The 25,407-nt window shown below is 38.5% G+C and overlaps 1 protein-coding gene across 1 annotated transcript in view; it reads right to left on the bottom strand.

Annotated features, from left to right (window-relative positions):
- Positions 1–23,300, bottom strand: part of cacna1fa (calcium channel, voltage-dependent, L type, alpha 1F subunit a) — a 38,775-nt gene extending 15,475 nt beyond the window's left edge. The window contains exons 1-30 of the mRNA XM_079897801.1: positions 23,199–23,300; positions 21,314–21,453; positions 20,999–21,141; positions 20,727–20,879; positions 19,230–19,426; positions 18,577–18,680; positions 18,199–18,341; positions 17,504–17,569; positions 17,328–17,394; positions 17,211–17,237; positions 16,892–17,052; positions 16,581–16,806; positions 14,634–14,841; positions 13,531–13,651; positions 13,366–13,438; positions 13,230–13,290; positions 12,424–12,481; positions 12,227–12,326; positions 11,992–12,121; positions 6,296–6,355; positions 4,959–5,065; positions 4,803–4,890; positions 3,368–3,475; positions 3,065–3,117; positions 2,825–2,971; positions 2,536–2,737; positions 2,216–2,374; positions 1,176–1,286; positions 941–1,024; positions 746–766 (exon numbers count right to left, since the gene is read on the bottom strand). Coding sequence (XP_079753927.1) covers positions 746–766; positions 941–1,024; positions 1,176–1,286; positions 2,216–2,374; positions 2,536–2,737; positions 2,825–2,971; positions 3,065–3,117; positions 3,368–3,475; positions 4,803–4,890; positions 4,959–5,065; positions 6,296–6,355; positions 11,992–12,121; positions 12,227–12,326; positions 12,424–12,481; positions 13,230–13,290; positions 13,366–13,438; positions 13,531–13,651; positions 14,634–14,841; positions 16,581–16,806; positions 16,892–17,052; positions 17,211–17,237; positions 17,328–17,394; positions 17,504–17,569; positions 18,199–18,341; positions 18,577–18,680; positions 19,230–19,426; positions 20,727–20,879; positions 20,999–21,141; positions 21,314–21,378 — 3,243 coding nt within the window. The 5' untranslated portion in view covers positions 21,379–21,453; positions 23,199–23,300. The remainder of the gene's footprint in view (positions 1–745; positions 767–940; positions 1,025–1,175; positions 1,287–2,215; positions 2,375–2,535; positions 2,738–2,824; positions 2,972–3,064; positions 3,118–3,367; positions 3,476–4,802; positions 4,891–4,958; positions 5,066–6,295; positions 6,356–11,991; positions 12,122–12,226; positions 12,327–12,423; positions 12,482–13,229; positions 13,291–13,365; positions 13,439–13,530; positions 13,652–14,633; positions 14,842–16,580; positions 16,807–16,891; positions 17,053–17,210; positions 17,238–17,327; positions 17,395–17,503; positions 17,570–18,198; positions 18,342–18,576; positions 18,681–19,229; positions 19,427–20,726; positions 20,880–20,998; positions 21,142–21,313; positions 21,454–23,198) is intronic.
- Between the last annotated feature and the right edge of the window lie 2,107 nt (positions 23,301–25,407).

Raw genomic sequence — 25,407 nt, 5'->3', positions numbered from 1 at the left:
GCCTATTTAAGAGTAAGGGTCAGAAAATGTGGAAAACTGGGAAATTGTCAAGACAAATTTAATTCCAAAGACAATCAAATGATTAAATTAAATTAAACATGTCCTTTAAAGATCATAAAAGCTAAATAACTCTCACTAATGAAAGTCATAAAAGCCTGACATTTAAACAATGAACTTTATAAATATACAAAGCCAATTTAATTTTGATATAGACATTTTATAATATTAAATATAAATGCTATAGTGCAGTTCTAGAACCTTCTATGTGTCGCCACATAAAACAGGACCAAAGTTTCTTTCTGCAAATTTCTATACATTGTCAACATAACAGCACCATTGTTTCATGTCGGAATGATCGTATTTACAAAATAAGTGCGCATAAACAACACCACAGTGTCTTATTTACCAGACACTGTGGTGTTGTTTATGCGCACTTATTTTGTAAATACGATCATTCCGACATGAAACAATGGTGCTGTTATGTTGAGAATGTGAATTCACATTTTCACTGATTTTCTGAGTTGTGGGTGTATTAATTGAAAATTATGGAAGCAAATCACCAGCAAATTCTTATTGATAACAATTAATGTTTAATTGCACATTGTGAATGTACAATTTATGTATATATTTTGTGTATTATTGATAAACAATAGATAAGCTTGCAATATATTAATACTTATTTAGCTAATTTATAAGCTGATTAAACTGCATTCCCTTCATTCTTCATTCTGTGGCATATTCTTACCTCACCATGGCCTCCTCCACCCTGAGCCAGTAACAGGACGTTCCAAAAGCACACAGTGGAGCAGGAAACAGAAGATATGACATGATAGAAGTTGATAAGTGAGTGTGTGTCTAAGATAACAAATGCTATAGTACTAAAAAATCACATGCATGGGAATCTCTCATTGTTCAAATATAGTTTTAAAATAATACATACACTGAACTCTGCAATCATTATGTCCACCAAACTGCCCACCACTATCAGCGCATCAAAAGAGTTCCAGGCATCTATAAAATAATGCTGTGTAATCCACAACAAAGAGAGAGCAAGAGTGAGAGAGAGCAAAAAGCACAAATGTAAAGGCACTAACATGTGTTGACGTGTTATCAAACCATTGGAGCAAAGTGTAAGGTGAAGTGACTGAAGAAAAAAAGTGTGTAGCAAGTCTCACATAAGGTCTCAGAGCCAGAAGTTTAATGATCATCTCAATAGTAAACAGCAAAGTGAAGATCATGTTCAGGATGTCCATCACAGAGTTGAAGAGTTTGGACTGCTCATAGTGCTGTGGGGTCACAGTGACGTAATCTCATTAGTGGACTAGACTACACATGATTGGCTGCATTTTTATGCAGAACTTCTCCAAAGGAGCTTTACACAGATATGAGATATATTGTAGGTTCAATTAGTTTTTCCGATTCTGATAATAAAAATATATAGCATTTCAACTTGAAACATGTGTTGGCAGTTGTGACCTAATTGTTGTAATGTGTTGACTAACATACTAAAGCACATGTAAAGTTCTTGATTATAATTTTAACTGTATTGTGTTATTTATTATTACAATTAAAGTTGCCAGATTGCAGAACCAGTTGTGGGTTCGAGTCTCAATACTGGCTGGAAATGACTGAAGTCTGAAATGACTGCCCTTGAGCAAGGCACCTAACACGGTTTGCAGTGTGTGTGTGTGTGTGTGTGTGTGTGTGTGTGTGTGTTCACTACTCACTACTCCTAATTTGTGTTCACTAACTTGGATGGGCTAAATGTAAAGGAAAAATTCCTAGTATGGGTTACCATACTTGGCCTTCATGTCATGTCACTTTCACTTTCACTGTCACATATACTTCTTTAAAGCATGACAAAAGAATATTAAAACAATGATTTAAAGTAAATCTCTTCATTTGACATTATTATAATTTTCACTTTTTTACAAGTATACTTAAGTGTGTTAAGAAACAGTCATGAAAGTGTACTCTCTTTAAGTACAATCAACTGGCCTTTTATTTCATAAATATTATATTATCTGCAAGTAAAGTTTTTTAAAGTATACTTTCAAGATTGAAAGTACACTATAAGTGGACATTCAATGCAATTAGCACACTTCTTATTCACAAGGGATATTTACAGTACAACAAGCTGTATATAAAAACAATGAACATCTATTGAATACCTCTATTTAGATAGCTAAGTAAACGTGTGTGTGTGTGTGTGTACCTGTACAGCCAGTGCGAGCGTGTTGAGCAGAATGAGCACAAACATGATGTACTCAAACTGAGAGGAATTGATGATCTTCCAAAATTTGAGTTGAGAAGGGTTTTTGGGTATGTAAATCTTTATTGGTTGAGCTTTCAATGCGTAATACACACATTGTCGCTGTGAGCAAAAGAGACATACCATGAGAGAAACCCATTAGACAACAAGAACAACACAAGAAAGACAAAAAAATAAAAAAAATTGAGTAGACTAGACGATCAAGAGAAATATAACCTAGCATCACCTAATTAATATCCAATAAGTCTTGAATCCAGACTTACCTGATTTTTGTTTAGTTCGCAGTTTTTGAACTCAGCCTCTCCTTGTTCACGGAAGGTGATGATGACAAAACCCACAAAGATGTTCATCATGAAGAAGGCGATGATGATGATGTAGATGACAAAGAAGAAGGAAATCTCTACACGGTAGTTATAGATGGGTCCTCTGTTCTCTGCATTAGCATCAATGGCTTTGTACAACAGCCTGCGAAATACCAAAAAATAAAAAAGACAATTAAAGTTTGGAGGATTCAAAATCATTGCTGTTTTGTAAAACGTTTTCCTCACTCACTGTGGCCAGCCCTCAAACGTAGAGACGGTGAATAGTGCAAGCATGCCCATCAGCACATTGTCGAAGTTAAAGTCGCTGTTCTCCCAAACTCTCTCCCTCACCATAGGATGGTTCATATCACCATCTTTGAACACCACAAAAGTGCCCCTGAAAAAAATCACACACACAAGTCTCAGAAAACAACCCAGTGAGTCATTGTAAGGGCAAATAAAACAACTCATTTATGGCTAAACAACATACTTGCACTCTTCAGGTGTATGTTTTGCCTCATCAGTGCATCTGTAGAACCGGCCCTGCAAGAGGTATTACATTAATGTTAACCAAAATGAATACTGATTTCACCTTTGAATATAGGGCTGCTGATTAACATTAACTAGTAGGCTGCACATAATGTCAACCTAACAGGAAAATTTATTAAAAAGTTATTACATTTTGATGAAAGACAGACTGACTGAAACTCTTTTCTTAGGAACTGATCAATCATGGAACATGCATTAAGAAGGTAATAAATGTCCATTTTAATTCTATGTTGGTTTTAAGTACCTTGAAAAGCTGCACACCAATACAAGCGAACATAAACTGGAGGAGAGTGGTGACGATGAGGATGTTGCCAATAGTACGGATGGCCACGAACACACACTGAATCACGCTCTGAAGACAAACGGACAACAATCATTGAAAGTTATGAATGAACATAACTGGAAATAATAAACATCATGGCATTTAGGGCTGTATGATATTGAAAAAACTGACATTGTGATTTTTTTTTAAATCTGCAATACTGCAATGTGAAAAAATACAAGTATTTTCACCAGATGATTTGAATAGCTCTATTTGGAATGAATGAATTATTCTAGAATGTTTTGGGCGATTTTGTAGGGAAGTAAAAATAATTTATATAAAATAAAATAATAAAAAGGTGGAAAATGACTTTTATTCTTTTTTTGAGTGTGAACTCCATGGGTGCGCTTCTCAAAAGCATTGCTAGCCAACTATGGTTGCAACTTCGGTCGTTATCAGCATAGTTCAATGAGTCGCAGCAAAGTTGTGTGGTTGGAACGACAGCTGTGGTTAGAAGCATAGTTTCTTGTTTGCATGACATGTGGACTCAATAAATCCTTATCTTGAGCAAAATAAGCAAGCTGACATTCAGTTCAATCAGTATCTTTTATTTAGAATACATACAAATGTCATTTATGTCTTTTAGTTTGTCAAGAGATTTGAAGCACCGTTTATTAATAGTGCGCATGTGTGAACGTGCTCGACTGTGTATGGTAAGAACGAGCCTATGATTGAATCTGGAAATAAAGCAAATAACTGAGAAAAATATTAGATAGTCCTCAGATGCTATGTCCGTAATTTATAGCAAAACATCTAGCATTAATTCGAACGCAAACAGTTTCATTAAAAGAAGTTATTACTCCACCACCTGCATGACATCATTAACCAACGTGGTTGAACTACCATTTTGTGACAATACGGTTTCGGGAAACAGTCGTGACTAGATAGTTGATTTCTTAAACGATGCAACATACTATGGTAGTTAAGCAGCGAGTCAGTCGTTGTACGGCAAATGCACCCCTGAACAATTTGGGCAAATCTTGGTTATATAAATTACAATAAATCAAACCTCTTTCATTAACAATAAATTAAAAAGAGTTCAAATTTTTTAAATTATTGTTATGATTTTTATTGTGATTATTACTAAATAACAATATACAAAAAAATAGGAAAAATATATTGTAATACTGCTATTATACTGTATTTTGTAGTACAATTGTAAAATTACAACACTGATATTTACATCTTAATTTCTTCATTTTTAAAATGTTAACCCATCAGAATTTTGTTTTTAATAAATGCGCAGTATTTCAGAGATATGCATAGCACTGTTTATTTACATGCGTGCAGCTCATGAAATAATGTATCTGTATCTCAGAGCAGCATGTTAACATTGAGAAACATTATAAAATTTTACCTTGAGTCCCTTTGCCCTGTTGATAGCTCGAAGAGGCCTGAGCACTCGCAATACTCTGAGAATCTTTACCACAGAAATGGCACTCGAACTAAGTGCAGAAATGAATGAATGAATGAATGAATGAATGAATGAATGAATGAATGAAAGAAAACTTACTGCAAGAAGAAAGAGACGAGGGACACACTGACAACCAGAAGGTCAAGAAGGTTAAAGGCGTTTCTGCAGAAGGACCCTTGATGAAGGAAAGCTCCATACACAGTCATCTGAGCAACACACAGTCACACATTGTCATTAATGTATACACTCAAAATGAAGGTTCACCAGAATGTTCGAACTCAATGCTCACTATTAAGCATCTGGTGATTTTGCACATGGCCAACCCTTTGTCAGAGCTCAAAACCACAGAGGGCTACAGACAGTCCTGGGTAGTAACTGATAACATGTAATCTGGATCAGATTCCAAAAATAAAGTTCTTGTAATTGGATTATAAACATTTTAAAATTCTCATAATCAGAATACAGTTAAATTTTGATAACATGATTACATAATCATTGATTCTCCCCAAATCTTCTTTTTTATCTTTTCAATTTTCCTTTAAAAAAAGCATATTCAATAAATGTTCATAAAGTCTTCTCGATTTGTGGAATTGCACACACTAACCACTAGTTAAGTGAGAGGCAATAGCACTTTACCACTAAATTTACAGAAATCATTTAAATTTTAAGGAGTGTTTTCTCAATATTGCATCAACTGCTGATGAACACATTTTAATTATTTGAATTAACACAACCATTTATGCTTTATACTATGTCCTTAGAAGGATTTGTCTTTCACAAACATTTATCTCATTTCATATTTACATGTGATGCAGTTATTCCAAAACGTTTTAGTCAGCTAAACCTCTTTTGAACTAATATATTTAATAATTAGGTCAATAATTTAACAACACATTCGCATATTTACGGTTCTTTAATGTCAATTAATGGCCAAAACATGCAGGCACACAACTGAAATATTTGATCTTTTTTAGTATGTGTTGATTTGTTTCTATTTGTTTTCCATTTGACATTTTTATGATTTAATTAATTATTAGTTTTTCAAGAACTCACTAACCCCCTGCAGTTCCTTCCCAAACCACAGTTTGGGAAGCCCTGACATAAAATGTAATGCCTTTCATATTGTGGAATATATTTTCTTTTTCTTTATATTTTTTATATCAAAATGGTATCAATAAAATGTATCACTATGATAAATGAGTTGGGTCAAAAGCAATTTAAAAGTCTGAATACTTTACCTAATTTTATGTAATGTAACAGATTGCGTTACTAACTGCAATTTTCATAGTGTAATTTGCAATCTGTAACATACTACAATTTGTAAATAGACCCAGCACTGGCTACAGATGTATCCCACTTCTAGACATATAGAATAGATCAAAATCGGTTTGGAGCAAGAGAGATTTTAACTCTGCACGGGATGATAAATAATTTACCTTCAACATGATCTCAATAGTGAAGACGGTGGTAAAGACATAATCAGCATAGCCCAGCATCTATCATAGGACATAAAGACAGCAATCAAGAGTACAGTCTTTGTCTTTGGTACCAGGGTCAATCTCATGAGTCCAGGTCATATTTCACCTCAAAAAAAAAACTTATACTTTTCATATGCACTGCTTTTTTGCTTGCTTAGTTGGGGACACTTAATATTTAGCAATATTATTAATTGACTGCACGAACACTATTGGATGAGAACTGAACTGAGCTGGAAGATGACATCACTGTTTTCTCCAGAGCTGCTTGATAGCTGAATTGAACTAATTTCATAACTGATTAACTTTACACAGTCATTGAACCGAACTGAATCAACACTGAACTGTTTTTAACTGAAAAATTACTATTTACTATTGTCTTTAGTCCTGATTTACAGCATATGATAACATCTAAATTTGTTCACGTCAATTTTATTCAAGTGTATTAAAGATTTCAAATTTTTACAGTGTAGAAAAAAACGATTTAAGGACCATTAATGAATAAAATATATATTTAAAAGTAAAATTGTAAACATACATATGATAGTATTTGCAGTAGTGAATTTACTTTATGTTGATTTTAAGGGGGGGAAAAGCATTGTATTACAGTTATAAAAATGTAAAAAATTATTTTGTATTAAAGGGGTCATGTAATGGTACATGCACTTTTACAAGTTGATTGTACTGAAATGTGTGTTGGCAGTGCCTGTACACAACCATCATAAAATGCTAAAAATCCATCCAGTGTTTTTTTTTTAATCTTCTTATATGTTTTCCCCTCTCTCAAATCATGCCCCTCCTACGATTGTTGATTGACAGCAGCGTTTTAACACAGACCCGCTCTCGCTCGTGAGCGAGCTGTCATCATAGTCCGCATTGTTTATACGCTGGAGCAGAATGGCATCTAAGCGATTGTGGTGTTTTGTTCTTGGGTGCAATAACGAACACAGCAGTCATTTTGATGTTCCTAAATCCGAACCGATGAAGACGCAGTGGCTGAGTTTTGTTTTCGAAGGGAATATTCCCCACGATCAACGTCAATGCTTTCATGTTTGCGTGAATCATTTCACCAGACTGCTTTATAAATGAGAACATTGAAAAAGGTATTAGCTCCTGTCTGAGTATGTGTTGTTTATGTGCCTAATAACTGTCATAGTCTCATAGACTGGTTATTTTTTTAAACAGATCAGTAAAATGTTAGTGCTTCAGCCCTGACAGTTGTACCTAACACTGCATAGATAACGTTACGCATCACTGACAAGCCTACATTTACCGAAAAAAAGTTTTTCATGACCATTAGCTGTAACATCAATCTGTCAATGAACTAACGTATACATCAGTAACATTAAACACATAGCGTTCGTATATCACTACTCTACCCTGCCAGTACATACAAAGATAGATCAAAGTGACATTACGTTAACCAACCATTCAGAAACGTCCTGTTCTCTTACGAGAGGTTCTCTCGTATTGCGTAAGTTGCTTACGCTACGGGTAAAGTCATCTTTTCTCAAGATATGAAGCCAAAAAATTATCCTTAATTTTTGTATTTATTGTCAACGCAGTGCAGCAGCAAGCAGACCTAGAGCAGGCTACCTAGTGTGCTCATTGGCTGCCGTGCGGCAACTGCAGCAGCCTACCACTGAGCCTTGCGTGACGTCGCACCCTCACGTCGCACTTCTCTCATAGCCCGCCAGAATGGGGGTGGCTTAGTGTATATAAGGAAGGGCTCGGGGGCTGCTTACCTGATTTTCATCTCTTCAGCGAAGCTCTACGCATCGCTGGACTCTGAGAGAAGCCGCCGCCGTCGAAACAAGCGACCAGCAAGCTTAGGACAGCGTCTGAGGAAGCCGGTCGTCTTCACCGCATTCAGCCTACCGTGCCTGCTACGCTATCCGGCGACAGTATCCTTTTTGCTACTTCTCTGTGTGTTCGCCGCCGCGACGCACGTGTCTAAAAGAGCACGAGGCGTTTGTTGCAAAATGCCTCGCACCTCCAGTGGCTCTTGCAGAGCCCCACTCAGCGACGGAAATCGCCATGTGATTTGCGCTCTCTGCCTGGGACGAGACCACACAGCCCTCGCTCTGTCTTCGGGAGGCTGCGCCCACTGCGAAGAACTGACAATGTCGACCCTGCGGGCTCGACTTGCCGTGTTCGACGCCGAAGCTGTCACTCCGCCTGTCTCTGGCGGGCCGCGCAAGAAGAAGCACCGCTCCCAGAGACCACCGGAGCCCGATGTGGCCTTCAAGTGCTCGCTGGAACCCTTCCCTTGAGCCTCGCTCTCCCCCACCCCCCCTCCCAGACGCGCAGCTGCCGGCTTTGGCCCTCACTGCCGTCACATCAGGGGATGAGGCGGAGGGAGATGCCATCGGTGACAGCTGTTCCCTCCTGGCCTCGGACAGTGAAGAGTGGTCCGGATCACACCGCTCCGCCTCCTCTTCGACCCAGGAGTCTGGCCGGGCCCGGGCCAGCGTGGACGCGGAACTGCTTCGCCTCCTCACCAAGGCCGTCGACCAACTAGGCCTCGAGTGGTCACCGCCGAAGGCGCCCGCGCCCAACAGGCTCGACGGGTGCTTTCTACCTAGCCGCCGCCAAGCGCCTGCCTCTAGGTCAGCACCCTTCTTGCCAGAGCTCCACGCTGAGCTCTCTAAATCGTGGAGCGCTCCATTCTCCGCGAGACTCCACTCTTCTGTCTCCTCGACTCTCTCTCAAGTAGACGGAGCCTAGAAAGGATACAACCAAATTCCCCCAGTGGAAGAGGCGGTCGCAGCGCACCTTTGCCCGCCATCCACGAGATGGCGCTCAAAGTCTGCCCTCCCATCTAAGGCCTGCAGGACCACATCAGCTCTCGTCGGCCGCGCTTTCTCCGCCGCCAGACAGGCTGCTTCCGCCCTGCATTTGATGGCAGTCCTGCAGATTCTCCAGGCTGATCTCCTCCACGAAATGGACAAGAAAGGCCCGGACCACACTGTCATCACGGACCTGCGCAGCGCAACGGATCTTTCCCTTCGCGCCACTAAGTCCGCGGCCCAGGCCATTGGGAGATGCATGGCCTCGCTCACTGTCACGGAGAGACATCTTTGGTTGACACTTGCCGACATGGGTGAATCTGGCCTCCGGTCTCTTCGGCCCAGTAAGCGGGATTGTTGAGCGTTTTTCAGAGGTACAGAAAACCACGCAGGCCATGAACCTCTTCCTGCCACGACGCTCGAGCTCAGCTGCAGGCCGCTCTCAAGCTCAGCCTCCTGCACGAAACTCTACGCAGCGCTCGTCTCAGCCTCCTTCTTCTTCGCAGCAACGACAGGGCGGCCGCTCTAGATCGTGCTCAACCAGCCATCACAGGCCGCCTCCCTCCCGGAGACCCCGGCCTAAGATCGCGTTGAAGCCTGAGCCCGCGAAGTCCTCCTAGCAGCCGCAAGGAGGAGAAGATGGTCGAGTCCCACCGCGGCCGGACCGCCATCAAAGCGACACGCTCTGTCAGTCCCCTTACAAAAGGCTACTGCAACGGTGTATACCGCAGCCAATGAGTCAGTTGCACAACTCGCTCGCCTGCACACAAACGCCGTTTTCACGCCGACCCAGATAAATCTCAAAAAGAGTATAATGTCTGTATATCCGGCTCACGCCGATGGTGTTCTGGGTGTAGAAAATGTGCCCACGTCCCAGTGTTCACCCCTATACACAAGCACGATCCCCCCTGTGTCTCTCACTCTCACAGAGCCCACTCACATAAAGCTGGCACGCGCCGCTCGAGTGTTAAAAGTAGGAAATGTGCCCACGATACAGTGCCCACACCTACTCACTGCCCGCTCTGTTACACGTTATCCCAGGGGACAGAACCTTTAATGCCACATACCGACCGTGTTGTGAATGTAAGCCCTGTGGCCACTCACGAGCGCTCACACTTACTGATAAACACTGTACCCCCGGTGCCGCTCACGCGTCCCGCTTTTCTCACCACAGAATGTTCTCCGTCCAAAGTGATCGAGTCATTGAGTGTAAACCGGTCAGCCATCGCTGTCAGCGAGCCGCCGTATTCAGGCATCGAGAGCGCGCGCGCCGCACCGATACCTCTGATACAGGTTCTCGACCCCACGCAGTGCGGCGATCGAGAGAACCTCTTGTAAGAGAACGTACTCGGTTACCTAATGTAACCTCGGTTCTCTCTAGAAGAGGGAACAAGTATTGCGTAACCTGCCGTGCTCGTGTAAACCGGCCAGCCATCGCTGTCAGCGAGCCGCCGTATTCAGGCATCGAGAGCGCGCGCGCCGCACCGCTACCTCTGATACAGGTTCTCGACCCCACGCAGTGCGGCGATCGAGAGAACCTCTTGTAAGAGAACGTACTCGGTTACCTAATGTAACCTCGGTTCTCTCTAGAAGAGGGAACGAGTATTGCGTAACCTGCCGTGCTCGTGTAAACCGGCCAGCCATCGCTGTCAGCGAGCCGCCGTATTCAGGCATCGAGAGCGCGCGCGCCGCACCGATACCTCTGATACAGGTTCTCGACCCCACGATCGAGAGAACCTCTTGTAAGAGAACGTACTCGGTTACCTAATGTAACCTTGGTTCTCTCTAGAAGATTGCGTAACCTGCCGTGCTCGCGCCACGAGCTCATTTCGCTTCAGTCGATGAAAACCAGGTAAGCAGCCCCCGAGCCCTTCCTTATATACGCTGACACCCCCATTCTGGCGGGCTATGACGTGTGAGGGCGCGAAGCCCCCAAATAATTTTTTGGCTTCATATCTCGAGAAAATATGTCTTTACCCGTAGCGTAAGCAACTTACGCAATACTCGTTCCCTCTTCTAGAGAGAACCGAGGTTACATTAGGTAACCGAGTACGTTTTCCAACTCCGGTTCAAATTGATACGGTTGCACAGTGTCCTCAGAGACTCCCGCTGCTTCAAAATATTCCCTCAACTGTTGTCAAGGCAACACTCCACGTGTGTTTTTGTGGCAAAACGCCCCACAGAACAGAGGGGCGGGGTGAGCAAAGCTCATTATCATTTAAAGACACATGCACTTAAACGGCTTGCTGAAAACAGAGCTGTTTTTGACCAGGTAAAATTAGTGTTTTCTTACAATACTAATGAGAATTTTTAATTAAAGTATATTACAAACTTTTAATTTAGACCCTAAAGAATCATATTAGCTTGTACAAAATTGGCATTATATGACCCCTTTAAAGTAATGGGTAAGCAATTGGGTGTACTGTCCCTTTAAGAGCTTTAATGTTTTGTAAATCTATACATGGGAATAATAAATGTTACAAACATAATGTCACAAAGTAAATAAAAATCACTTTTTATGTAAAACATTGGCTGTGGGTGAAATATTAAAGTCTTCCAGGGATTTAGCCATTTTATTAATCTCTATTGGGCACAAGCGATGGTATTTGGGGATCATGGGTACCACAGTGCACTTGAGAAATACCATCTAGCAGGGACATGAGATCTATTACTATTTTAAAACTATCAAATGCTAATTTGCAGGGCCAGTTAGTGTGCCTGACGATTTCGATTTTAAAATGGTATACAGTATTAATAATTTGCCTCACTTTGGGAATGTGAGCAATGGAAAAAAAGTGAAAGATCTGGACACAGACTGGCCCTCAAGCGTTCTGGGTCTTATCCTCTATTCTAGACACTAGAACTTACAACGTTCCTGACAGAATGAGTTTTGATTGGGTCTTCAGCGGCCAATGAAAAACTACTCAGTATGATGAAGACGAGGATGATGTTGGTGAAGTAATGATGATGAATGAGGTTGTGGCAGGCAACTCTGAGACTAAGTGAACATTGGCAAGGTTAATTTTAGGTCGGAGATCAGAAAAATTATAATTATTAGCAACCATCATTTGTGCTATTTTTTATTATTATTTTTTTTACATACCAGTTTTTCTTTCCAAGGATGAAAAAGGAACTTCCATCAGGAATAGGTACAATTTTCTCCTTGGGTTGAAAGCTTTCGACTTTCATGGGAGTGCCTATACCTTTGGAGAAAATTAAGATTTAAAAAATGTCATGAAATAAATTCACATACATTTATAATCGATGTGACTATAAAGTTTTGGACTGGACAGTATTTACCCTCAAGCCCTTCAATTGTTCTAAACTCCTCATTTTCTTCCCAATCGTCCATTTCATTCTGAACAAAGTAAAAAAAAAAATGAAGAAAAATATAACAAGAGAATGATCATAGAAACTTGCTTAATAAATGCTTTGATAAAATGCACAATTAATCACTGCACATTATATAAAGTCATATTTTATATTTACCAAAATGTGATAACTTTGATATAACTTTGATATATACTTTGATCATATTTATCAAAATGTGATAACTAACCCACTGAAAAAACACAAAAAACATTAATATTAAACAATAATATCTTAGCCTGTTTTTCACAACCCAATCAAATAATGAGGGGTAAGAAATAAAAAATAAAAACCCACCCCACATTATCACTTGCTGATTTTCTGTTATACTCAGAAATTCTAAATTACATTACAGAAGTTAAATGTGTCTCGAATGCCTTTAAAGGGATAGTTCACTTTAAAATGAAAATGCTGTCATCATTTACTCACCCTCAAGTTGTTTCAAACCTTCTTCTGCTGAACACAAAGGAAGATATTTTGAAGAATGTCAGTAACCAAACAGTTAACTGGAACCACTGACTTCCATAGTATTTTTTTTTTTTCCTACTATGGAAGTCAATGGTTCCAGTTAACTGTTTGGTTACTGACATTCTTCAAAATATCTTCCTTTGTGTTCAGCAGAAAAAAGAAATTCATACAGGTTTGAAACAACTTGAGGGTGAGTAAAGGATGACAGAATTTTCATTTTAAAGTGAACTATCTCTTTAAAAGAGAATGTGAGAGAGCAGGGTTCTTACACCAGCGTCTTCCTCTCTTTCCTCATCATCTTCCCATTCGTCATCCTCTTCTTTTTTCTCTCTATAATACAGAACAACCGACTTGAGTTCTATGCCTATGAGTGCACAACAATAACAATATGTGAGTGTTGCCTACTCTTGTTTCTTTTTGCCACCGTCTCCGGCTAAGTTGTCCACAGCGATAGCCAAGAAGACATTCAGCAAGATGTCTGGTAGAAAAAGTAAGTCAAGGACAAGAAACAAGACTCCAGGTATAAGAATAAGCCATATGAACAGGCACTTTGATATATTGAAAGGATACAGTTACCACAGACGAAAAGGATGACAAAGTAAATACAGACAATCATATTGGGAAACACTGGTCCACCATACGCCATGATGCCATCATACATGACAGAATTCCAGTCCTCCCCTGTTAGGATCTATTTAAGAAAGAGTTCTTAGTCTACACCTCCCAGTTCTGTACACATTTGTAAGTGAAATGATTGTATTCAGAATCTTAGAATTTGCATATGTTCCAGTTAAAGGGATAGGTCACCCAAAAATGAAAATTCTGTCATCATTTAGTCACCCTTTCCAAACCTGTATGACATTCTTTCGTCTGCTGAACACAAAAGAAGATATTTTGAAGAATGTCAGTAACCAAACACTTGATGGGCTCCATTGACTTCCATTGTTCTTTTTTTTTTCTTCTTTTCATACGATGGAAGTCAATGGGGACCAGAAACTGTATGGTTACCGACAATAATCAAAATATCTTCTTTTGCGTTCAACAGAAGAAAAAAAATTCAAACAGGTTTGGATCAACTTGAGGGTGAGTAAATGATGACAGAATTTTCATTTTTGGGTGAACTATCCCTTTAAGATGTATTGTAAAGAACCACCTTAACAGCAGTTTAATCACGCACATCCCAGTTAAGTGCGGGTGCTGGATCCAATATATAATGCAAGTAAATAAAGTAAAGATCCGCACACCAGAGAGCTCCCATTTACAAGATTTATTAAATAATTGTGTGACGTTTCGGGCCTTCCTCAGACTGAGTCCATGCCAACTTTAATTGTACTGAATGTGCAATTTGCATAATTGCCAATTATGTTTAATATAAATTTAAACTATAATACATTTTAATTTAAATTGCAATTAACATGCAATTAAGTGCTCAAACAATTACATTCATTCCACACTTAGTGTCACACCTAAGTATATCTTTTCTGTAATAAGTACTCATTTTAAAAGTATGCTAAAGTGTACTTCTTTTTAACAAGGGATACCCTTATTTTTCACAGTTTTTAGGAGTTTAGGTGATGATTAGTGTATGTACTTGACCTTGCAGGCTGCATAAACACGACATTAACAAACACAAAAAAAAAAATTGCAAAAACTGCAAAATTTAGCTTAGTAACCTGGAAACAGGTGAGCAGGGCAGATGGAAAAGTGTCAAAGGTGCTTCTTTTCATTTGAGTTTCATCAAAGTTGAACTTTCCACCAAAGAGCTGCATGCCCAGGAGAGCGAAGATGATGAGGAAGAGGAAGAGCAGCAGCAGAAGGGAGCAAATGGCTTTCATTGAATTCAGCAAAGAGGCCACCAGGTCTGAGAGGGCAGCCCAGTGTCTGAAGAGAGACATTCAGCATGTTCAATGAATCTTGAAAATCAGCATGACTCTTATCAAAGACTATATACAAAGACGGTGTACTCCTATTACTTATGAATGGAAGAAACTACAATGTGCAATATGGCGGGATACGTCCCGCCTTCTAAATAAAAGAGCTAATTGTTGATTGGTAAAGACATTGTCACTGCAGCTGCTGTCAGAAGATCAGTTTCAAGGTCAGTTTCAGTGTCTTCTTAGGACTGCACATGCACATTGGCTGATCTAGCCTGAAAATTATGCTTTTTTTGGGACATTGTGTGTCAAATTTTGTTGCTAATTTGAAATATGTTATTTAATTGTGAGCTCAGCAAGATGTTTTTGAGATTTCAGGATTCCCCCATTCAAATAGACTGGTCTTGGACGCCCAAAATAGCTTCCCGGAAACATTGCAAATATGACCGCAGAGTGAACAGATTTTCCAGTAACACTTTACAATAAGGTTAATTAGTTAACATTAGTTAATGTATTAACTAAAATGAACCAACAATGAGCAATACATTTGATACAGTATTTATTAATCTTTGTTAATGTTAGTTAATAAAAATCCAGCTGTTCATTGTTTGTTAATGTTAGTTCACGGTGCATTAACTAATGTTAACAAATACAACCTTTGATTTTAATAATGTATTAGTATGTTGAAATTAATTTTAACTTAGATTAATAAATGCTGTAGAAGTAATGTTCATTCTTAGTTCATGTTAACAAAGGTAGTTAACTAATGTTAACTAATGAACCTTATTGTAAAGTGTTACCGATTTTCCTTTAAAGGGACTTTTCTCTTATTGAGTCTTATTGACTATTGATTAGTTTGCTTTTTTTCTAAAATCTAAAATTAATTACAGGGTTATTATATTGTTATTTATAGACAGTTTAAAAAAACACTAATAAAAATGACACAAACACACAACAAAATGACTAAAACTTTAACTAAAAATAAAATGAAAATATAAAAAATAAAAACTAATTCAAAATAGTAATAAATGCCAGCAGCCATATCACCCTGTAGCCCAAGACTGGTTGCCCACTGAAGCTAAGCAGGGCTGAGCCTGGTTAGTACCTGGATGGGAGACCTCGTGAGAAAAACCAGGTTGCTGCTGGAAGAGGTGTTAGTGAGGCCAGCAGGGGGTGCTCACCCTGTGGTCTGTGTGGGTCCTAATGCCCCAGTGTAGTGACGGGGACACTATACTGCCAAAAGAGCACCGTCCTTCGGATGAGACGTTAAACCGAGGTCCTGACTCTCTGTGGTCATTAAAAATCCCAGGATGTCCTTCGAAAAAGAGTAGGGGTGTAACCCCGGCATCCTGGCCAAATTTGCCCCTTGGCCCCTGTCCATCATGGCCTCCTAATCATCCCCATATACTGATTGGCTTCATCACTGTCTCCTCTCCACCAGTAAGCTGGTGTGTGGTGGGCGTTCTGGCGCAATATGGCTGCCGTCGCATCATCCAAGTGGATGCTGCACATTGGTGGTGGTTGAGGAGATTCCCCCCATCTATGTAAAGCGCTTTGAGGTCTCAGAAAAAGCGCTATATAAATGTAACGAATTATAATTAAATATTATAACAGTATCTAAATGACTCAAACTGACACTGTTGGCCTCATAACTCATTTGAATTCAAATTATACAGCCACGTCATTAATACTACACTGTTTTACACTGAATCTCAAAGAGCTGGAAACACTTATGAGCTAAATCACCTTGTGACTTTGAAGATACGGATCAGACGGACGCAGCGCAGCACAGAGATTCCGATGGGCGGGATTAGTTCCATCTCCACCAGCACCGTCTCCAGGATTCCACCACACACCACGAAACAATCAAAACGATTAAAGAGTGCCATGAAGTAGATCTGAAAGCCGAAGCTGTAGAGTTTCATCAGCATCTCCAGTGTAAACAGAGCCAGAAGGATCTTATTTGCTCGTTCTGGGACATTAAAGAGACCGTATTTAAGACAGGGTCAAATAATCTCATTAAAGGCAAACTTTGGCAACACTTCAGTCACACAAACCCTGTATATCAGTGAGCCACTTGGGCTGGCCGTAGTGTTCAGAGGCGCTGGCGGCAGTGTTGAGGAACACCAGCAGAAGCACCAGCCAGTAGAAATTGGTGGATTTGACAGCCACACGGCAGTTCTTCCTAATGACCACATTCAAGTGGTACAGCTGCTCACTGAGAAAGAGAAGAGTCAGTAGCAAATATAAGTAGAGATTCAATTTGAAACTTTAAAAAAAGATGTCAAATCTGTCATTTTAAAATGATTCCTTAGAAAGGTAGAGTGAAATTATTTTGGGCTTCTGGTAAACGTTACTCAACAAATAAACACTTACAAAAAACTTATAGCCATCAGTCGTGCCCTAAGGAAAATAAAAGAGTTTAGGTTAATGAAATCTCTGGTATTTAATCATTTATTATATATGAAACAACAATATTAATGTTGTACTTACATTATAGATGAACAGCAACCACCATCATCATCCATGAATGCTTCAAACTCAGAGTCTGAGTCTGATTCTGTATAAAAGAAAAAGGACTGAAAGTATACTTCAAAAATGATAAGTGTCAAGATAAAATGTCTTAATTTATCTTAATACACACAAATCTGAGTGAGACTTCAGTATACCTCCATCTTCACTGTGTTTGTACCAGCCATATTTCTTCATCATTTTTTTCTTAGCCACCACAGCACCTGTCATTTACACCACAAAAAAGAAAAGAAAAAAGTTCTTCATTGAGTGAAAAACAAACAAACACATATGGATTCACTCAGCACTACACTGCTTCTTAACACATTTTAGTACTTTTTAAATACACATTTAAATACTTTTAACAGAAATTACATTAGAGTACATTTTAGTTTACAAAAAAATGCTTGTCATTACAAATAATTAGCATATTTGAATAGAAGCAATTATAATTAATGTAGAAAATTACATTTAAAGATGTAGTTCATTTCTGTCCTACTTAAGCGGGTCAAAAAAAATACTCTAAAGTTTCACTGGATATAAATATTAACTATAAATTATTTTCATTTAATTGTAATTAACATGCAATTAAGTGTCTGAAAATATTCAATTCAGTTTACACTTCTTTTAAAGTATATTGTTTCCATGTATAAGTAGCCTACTCTTTAAATGTACAGTATGTTCCTCTTTTTCACAAGTGTGGGCATTTTCTCATCAATCATGTGACATTCTGTCATCTTCATTAGGCAAAACTGTTCATTTTATTAATAATCATTTATGCACTGCACTGCCTCCTGTATATTTTTCCAGTGTGATCATAATGTGAAAGGAATGCAAAAAAAGCTTATATTACGTTTATTTCCATCCTCATCCATGTCCTCTGCTTCAATGAGCCAGTCCATGTAGCCGATCATGTCCTCCTCCATCTGTTGTTTCTCCTGGGCCATCTGCAGTTCACCACGACACACAGCCTTCTCTCTCTCTTTAGAGAACTCACTGTGATGTGCAAGAGACACATGCAATGTAAACCTTTACAAGATGCCCAACAAATGTCATCACAAGACCTTCATTTCCTTACAGTATGTATCTGCCCATATAATTAAATTTGCAATGGGGGGCAGAGCTGAAGGTATAACACAAAATTGTTATTTTCAAAACTATTTACCATACTAGTATTATAAACACACATGATTTAAAAGACTTATAAGGGACCAGGGCTTGAGTCACTCACCCGCTCAAAACACCCAACACGAGATTGAGGACAAAGAAAGACCCAAAAATGACCAGAGACACAAAATAAACCCAAGGCAGCTCAAACCCGATGGAATCATTCATCTGAGTGAAACATTACAGATGAGAGAGAAAATACAGAGGTTATATAAAGTTGCTCATGAGCTGTCAAGTCTTTTTTGAGTGGCAAGGTAGCACTTTATTTTACATTTCTTTTCCCCATGTACATACTATGTACTTATTATAGTAATTACAATAACTAACTGGGTAATAACTTATCTGAACCTACCCCTAAACCTAACCTTTACTTTCTTGGGTATGTACACTGTAAAGTACACGTAAGTACATATGCTGTAAAATAAAGTGCAACCAGGTTAGTAAGTGATTATATCCAGTGTCGTTATCGTTACCCAAAACTATCACATTAGTCATGTCTTGAGGCTATAAACAGTTTGTTTTTAATTAAAAAACTGAGAGAGGAGTTGAAATTATTTTCTGTAGTAAATATTTACAGATTTTGCATTATTGAGCTGTTTTTTTTTTAAATTATATAAAAAAATATTGCTTAAACTCAAATAGCTCAAATAATCATCTATTTTCATTAACATTCCAATAAAGTATGCTATTGTGAAAAAGGTGGGGGAGAGCTCTTACCCAGTAGAGCACATCAGTCCAGCCCTCCATTGTAATGCATTGGAACACAGTGAGCATGGCGAAGAAGATATTGTCAAAGTTGGTGATGCCTCCATTGGGTCCCTCCCATCCTCCCTGACACACTGTGTTATTCCCCACGCAGAAGCGACCGTTACTGGCAAAAGCACATGGTGTAGGATCATCGTCCACCATTAGCTCTTTTCACATGAAAATAAACAAAATTTCATAGGGTTTAAAATTATTTATAGTCAACAAACAACCAGTTTAACTCTTTCCCCATCATTGACAGAATTTTCCATCATTTATGATACAACGCTTCCCCGCCATTGGCAGAATTTTCTGGCAATCCATGTTTTCACTGTTAAGCCGGGCACACTGTACAATTTATAATAGTCCTTTACGATTGTTGCTTGTCAGGATGTACGAACATGATCCCCGCTAGAAGCCATGTTACCCTGTAATATCTCAATTGTCATTAATGTACAGCAGTAAAGATGCGTTAAAAACGGACGCACACAAAAAGATCGTCCGCAGTTTTACAACATCAATCCGACACGTTCCGGATAGAAATGGTGACTAGCAAACAAAAACAATCTTTAGAGTTGATTTTGATAATGGAAAACTGGAAAAAGAAAATGAAGAGGTGTTTGTGGAGCAAGTGGTTGTTTGATTGTCTCACTATTTGCGTCACCATGTTCTGTTTTTGGTTGTTGAAGGAAAAGCCACACAGCAGGACTGTGCCAAAAAACTCCTGACACTTCTAAAATTTTAATTGGCTGTCGGCTGTCGGAGAACATGTCAAACTTGTGATCAAAGACTACAGATTTTGGCCAAGGATCATAGGAATATTTAAGGATTCACAAAATTTCTCTACCAAATCATGGCTCAATCGTAAAGCATGCATCCGGCTTTATACGATAGGGGGCGATACTACACACCTTCTGAAATAGTAAAGAAACTTTGGACCCAAAAACAAGCAAAGAAGAAGCAGAAACAAACGACAGAAGCATTGATTACGCACATGTAAGCTAACACAATCTTCAAACATTAAACAGCATATAAATCAAAAATGCCTAACATTAAAGAATGAAATGTCGATCGAGAGGTATAGGACTGTGCAAACTTTGATGGACTTGATCTACTTGATCTATGTTTTGACAACAACATGATTTTCCCAGCTTTATGTTCAAAATGTTGCTTTTTTATTAAAACATACCCACATTCAAGTGTTGATAAAGTATGCATGAAGCTAGAATAAAATGTTTTTAGGTTTTTTTTAATAGCAGTGGCTCTGTTCTTTCTTTCGAAATATTGTATGTTCAGATACTGTATTCATGCAACAATATATTCTGGGGGCCATGAAAGTAGATCAAAAATGGCGTGGGCTAGCAACTTTTTTTTATTTTATTTTTTAAATGCAGGTGGGGACAGAGTTAAACATGCAAACGGAGTGGCATTGCAGTCAGCTTTGTAAGAGCTTGTGCTTGCATTTCTCACCTGTCCCTACATAGTAGCAGGTCTTGTGCATTCTGCCTATGAAGAGCTCCAGTCCAATGATGGCATAAATAATGATGACAAACATGACCAGCAGACCGATGTGGAGCAGAGGCACCATGGCCTTCATGATGGAGTTCAAGACAATCTGCAGACCTGCACACATCACAGCCTGAATCACAATCACTGTATACATCGGAATTATACAGTATACACTGTATACCGTATACGCATTTTCTACTCAAAATTACAGAAGAAAGCATGCACACACTTACTCGGCACACCAGAAACCAGGCGCAGGGGTCGCAGTACTCTGAAAGCTCTCAGGGCTTTGACATCAAGACCACCTGGTTTGCCTGCTCCGTGATGTGCCTCTCCTGGTTTGTGCTCTCCCATTTCAGCTATCACACTGAAAAGACTGCAAATGGAACACACAAACCTGGTGTTGACCTCTTCTGCTGTTGACTCTACTGTCAATTAAGTAGGTTTATGTAGCCAAACTTGGTCTTCAATAAACCAAGAAAGAAAGAAAGAAAGAAAGAAAGAAAGAAAGAAAGAAAGCATATTCAACTTGAAAACCACACACATACCCTACAATGACAATGATAAAATCCAGCAAGTTCCACCCACTGCGGATGTAGGCGCTAGGATGCATGACCAGACCGTATGCAAGAATCTTTGTGAATGTTTCGATGGTGAAAATGACCAGAAACACATACTCCACTTGTTCCTAGGAAGAATTAAGGAAGTAAGTCGAAGTGATGCAATATCTACACACACACAAAATTCAAAAGGTTGTAAGATTTAAAAAATTGTATTCAGCAAGTACGCATTAAATTGATCAGAAATTACAGTAAAGACATTTGTCAAAATTTGTGTACAATAAATGCTGTTCAAATGTTTTGTTTTCACAAAAGTATTGAGCAGCAAAAATCCAGTATATTTAGATATGATCATATGTCCAAGTGAAATTTAAATGGCACTATAAAAATGTGTCTGTCATAATTAAGTTGCATGATATTTAAATATAGCCTACAAACTTTATGATTGAGAAGCAATTTGGTCTACACACACACACATACACACTCTCCCTTTCACCTGATTCCCCCTATAACACACATTGCTGAGCTCATTAGCTTTCTGCCCTCTTGACCTACTCAGTAAGAAGCTAAAGCTGAATGCTACCACACATTAATACCAGCTAGTCATCCATATGCTGACTCAACAGACATCAGTACAAAGTCTTAGCTAACCTGAAAATCACATTATGAGCAAACTGTAAGAGTTCTATATAGGGGTTATAGTGCAAGTGTATTCACTTAAATCCAGATGGATGGTGTTGTGTAAGAAAAAGAAAAGACAGACAAAAGAGAAACAGAGAAGCATGGAGAGGTGAATCTACTAAATAAAGCACTAACAGTTTGTTGCAATCATTAATATCAGTCAGAGAGTATATCATGTGTCTTCTGTAAGGGCAGCAAGCGAGCTGCCATACATAGAGAACAGATGGCCAATACTCTTATCCTGTTTGGTATTCAGAGCTGTCAGTCAAACTTCAAGCCTAATGCAATTATAGTGTTGCACCGAACACTAGGAGCTCTGAAGAACTGTACATTTCCTTCTATTGGATGCATTCAATTTAACATGCAGATCATTAAAAATAAACTCTCAGCCAGGGGCCCAATGCACAAACCTTTCAAGTACTTTCCATTAACACTGTGTCCTAACCTGGTGCAATGCGAAAAATCGAACTGAATGCGAAACCACTGGACAACGTGCAGTTTATGCAGCGCAAGATTTTATGCCAATGAGATTTCACAATGGAATGGACTAACCAGTATGAAGTCGCAGTAGTAGAATTCAAGTGTTCGACAAAATGTCCTGTCGCACTTTATGCTTTAGTGTGAAAGTTAGCATATGCACAAATAGCAGAATCAACATACACAGAAAACAGTGCATATAAAACAGTGTTTTCCATGTCATTCCCTATTAAGAGAATAAGATAATATATATATAAATATATGTATATAGACCATATACTGTAGATCAAAATGTATTAAATAGTAGGGGTGGAAATCTTTAGGCACCTCACGATCCCATTCCGATTCCAAAAATTAGTTAACCGACTTGAAAATCTTAAAATCTTTTTTTACATTTTTTTTTTATTATAAGCACTTTTTAAAATAATTACAAATTAAATTATATTTCCCTTAATCCCTTACATTAATTTTGTGCCATAAAAGCATGAGATGCAAGTACATTTAACCACTTACAAGGGGTTGCTCCCTGTTAATAAATATATAAGGGGACTCTTGCTTATTAATTATGGATGGCTTAAGCTGCACATGTGGTCAATTACAATGACTAAAACGTTAAATGTGCTTGGATGGGCACAAAGTTATATTATGTGTTTTGATTCGTTTTGGGTGGTGGAATCAGTTTTCATTTACTAAGTGAATTGCATAGTAAACTCACCAGATTGTGGTTGGTGGCATTGGAATCATCTTCAGGAAATGGTTTGGACACACCAAGGGCGACACAATTTGCAAAGATGGCCAGTAAAATGAATATATCAAAGGGCTTAAAGGTCTAAGGTCAAGGAAACAATCATCTTGAAAACATACAAAAGAAAAGAATGCACAAGGACTACACACACACACACACACACACACACACACATTGGGCAAAAGGATATTTCCACTCCACTAGGGCCAGTGCTGCCATGCGTATAGGATTGCTGAGAGTGAGGCAGCACAGAGCTCTAGGAGCACGCAGGGCTGATTTGTTAGCTTGCGTGTGCTTCTTGGCTCCTCCAGCTCTCTTTTGCCCTGCAGAACTTGTTGAGTTGAGTGTGTCTGTCTTGCTGGGGTCAGACCCAGCCAAGCCGGCCCCATCTGAAGTAAAGGGTTTTCTTATTAACCCTCTGGGCTTCTTCGTATTATAGTCACACTTAGCTTCCTCCCGCCCGAAAACGGGCGAAGCCTTAAAATCTTACTTTACTTTTCCCCAGGATAACCAATCAAATATATTTTTGTTCTATAATGTTTTCTGATTATTATTTAGAATTTTTGGAATTTTTTATGATATTTTGCATTAATTATATAATTTTTATGAGCTATTTTTTCCATTAGAATTAATATATTATTATTATTATTATTTTTATTTTATTTTTTTCAATAAATGCAACATTTCACATCAAAATAGAGTGCAGGCCTAAAAAAAAAAAATTTCAACTGAGAAGAGCGCCATCTAGTGGCTTCAAAATGTATTAATTTGTGTCATGTCCTATAACCGCCTATAGGCGGCCTATAGTTTTTTTATTTATTTATTTGATTTATTCCCATTCGGAAAGAAAAAAAATTATTACTAAGCAACCACTTTATTAACTCCTAACGAGTGCTGAGTAATCCCTCTAAAACCGAGTGTACCGCCAGCAGGCGCCACCTAGCTGCGAAAATATTCATTACCATATTTTTCAAAAATCTTGCCTTGATTAACACAAAATTGATGTCATTTGAAAGCTTAGAGTCTGAACTTTACAGTGAATGTATCCACTTTGAAAAACTCTTAAGTATTGCGGAGTTATTTGCTGATAAATAGAATTTCTTTTTTTTCATAATCTATAAAATAATGTACTGCAATGTGTCAAAAACATCATACAGCTCATGAAACATTCTCAGATAATTGAAAATGGCACTTCATTTTTTACAGCATATTATTACAATTAAAATGAGCCCAAAATTAACATAATCTATTGCTTTTATGACAAGATATTCTTCATGAAGAAAAAATTGCCCATGAGGGGGTGTCAAAGACTGTACAAAAAGGCTATCTCTTTTCCAAATGCTGTAACTTTTGATTCCTTTGTCCAAAAATTATTATTTTTTTATCCAGATGCAGCTAACATGTAGGGGGACTTCACTAAAAAAGAATTTTCCTCCTACCTTATTTCCTTCCTGAGTTATTCCATGACAAATAAGAAAGATATGCAAAATCATAATAAAAATTATATATATATATTGTCTTTTATCCGCTGTTTCTTGGCAGGACAATGTCCAAATGTAATGTAATTTATATTTTCAAAAAATTTAAAAAGAGTTCTTTCAAACGATACCTACCTTTTGACTCTCCTTGCTATAGTTTTGGAGTTATTATGATTATATCATTTTTATATAGTTTGGGGCAAAATTAGCTGTTTCAGTCTTACCAGTTCATTTCTCTCTCTGTGTGTGTGTGTTTGTGTGTGTAGGTGTGTGTGGGGGGGGGAGGGTGTCTTATTTGCACTCTTGATGTTCTAGAGTGTCACCCCTTCATTGCTGTACACTTTTTTTCAGCACAGTGGCTGATCTGTAGCTTGTACCACCAAAAGTTTCTCTGAGTTTTCCTATTTTTTCGTATTTCCCATTCATTTCCTATGTCGCCCGTTTTCGGGCGGGAGGAAGCTAAGTGTGACTTTTTTTTTTTACGACCCTTTAACATATCAGAATCATCTCCTTGATTTTTTTGTGTGTTCATATAGGTAATAAAACAAAAGTCACCAAGTTTCACCCCCATCCGATGAAGCAAAAAAATTAAACAATTCGAAACGTTCAAGTTTTCGCCCGTTTTCGGGCGAAGAAGCCCAGAGGGTTAAATAAGTGACAAATTATCTGCATCTAATATAAATATTAAAATATAAGTTCCC

Source organism: Squalius cephalus (assembly GCF_949319135.1).
Source record: "Squalius cephalus genome assembly, chromosome: 16".
NCBI lineage: Eukaryota > Metazoa > Chordata > Actinopteri > Cypriniformes > Leuciscidae > Squalius > Squalius cephalus.
Note: the sequence above shows the minus strand (reverse complement) of the source record. Positions and strands in the feature narration are given on the sequence as shown.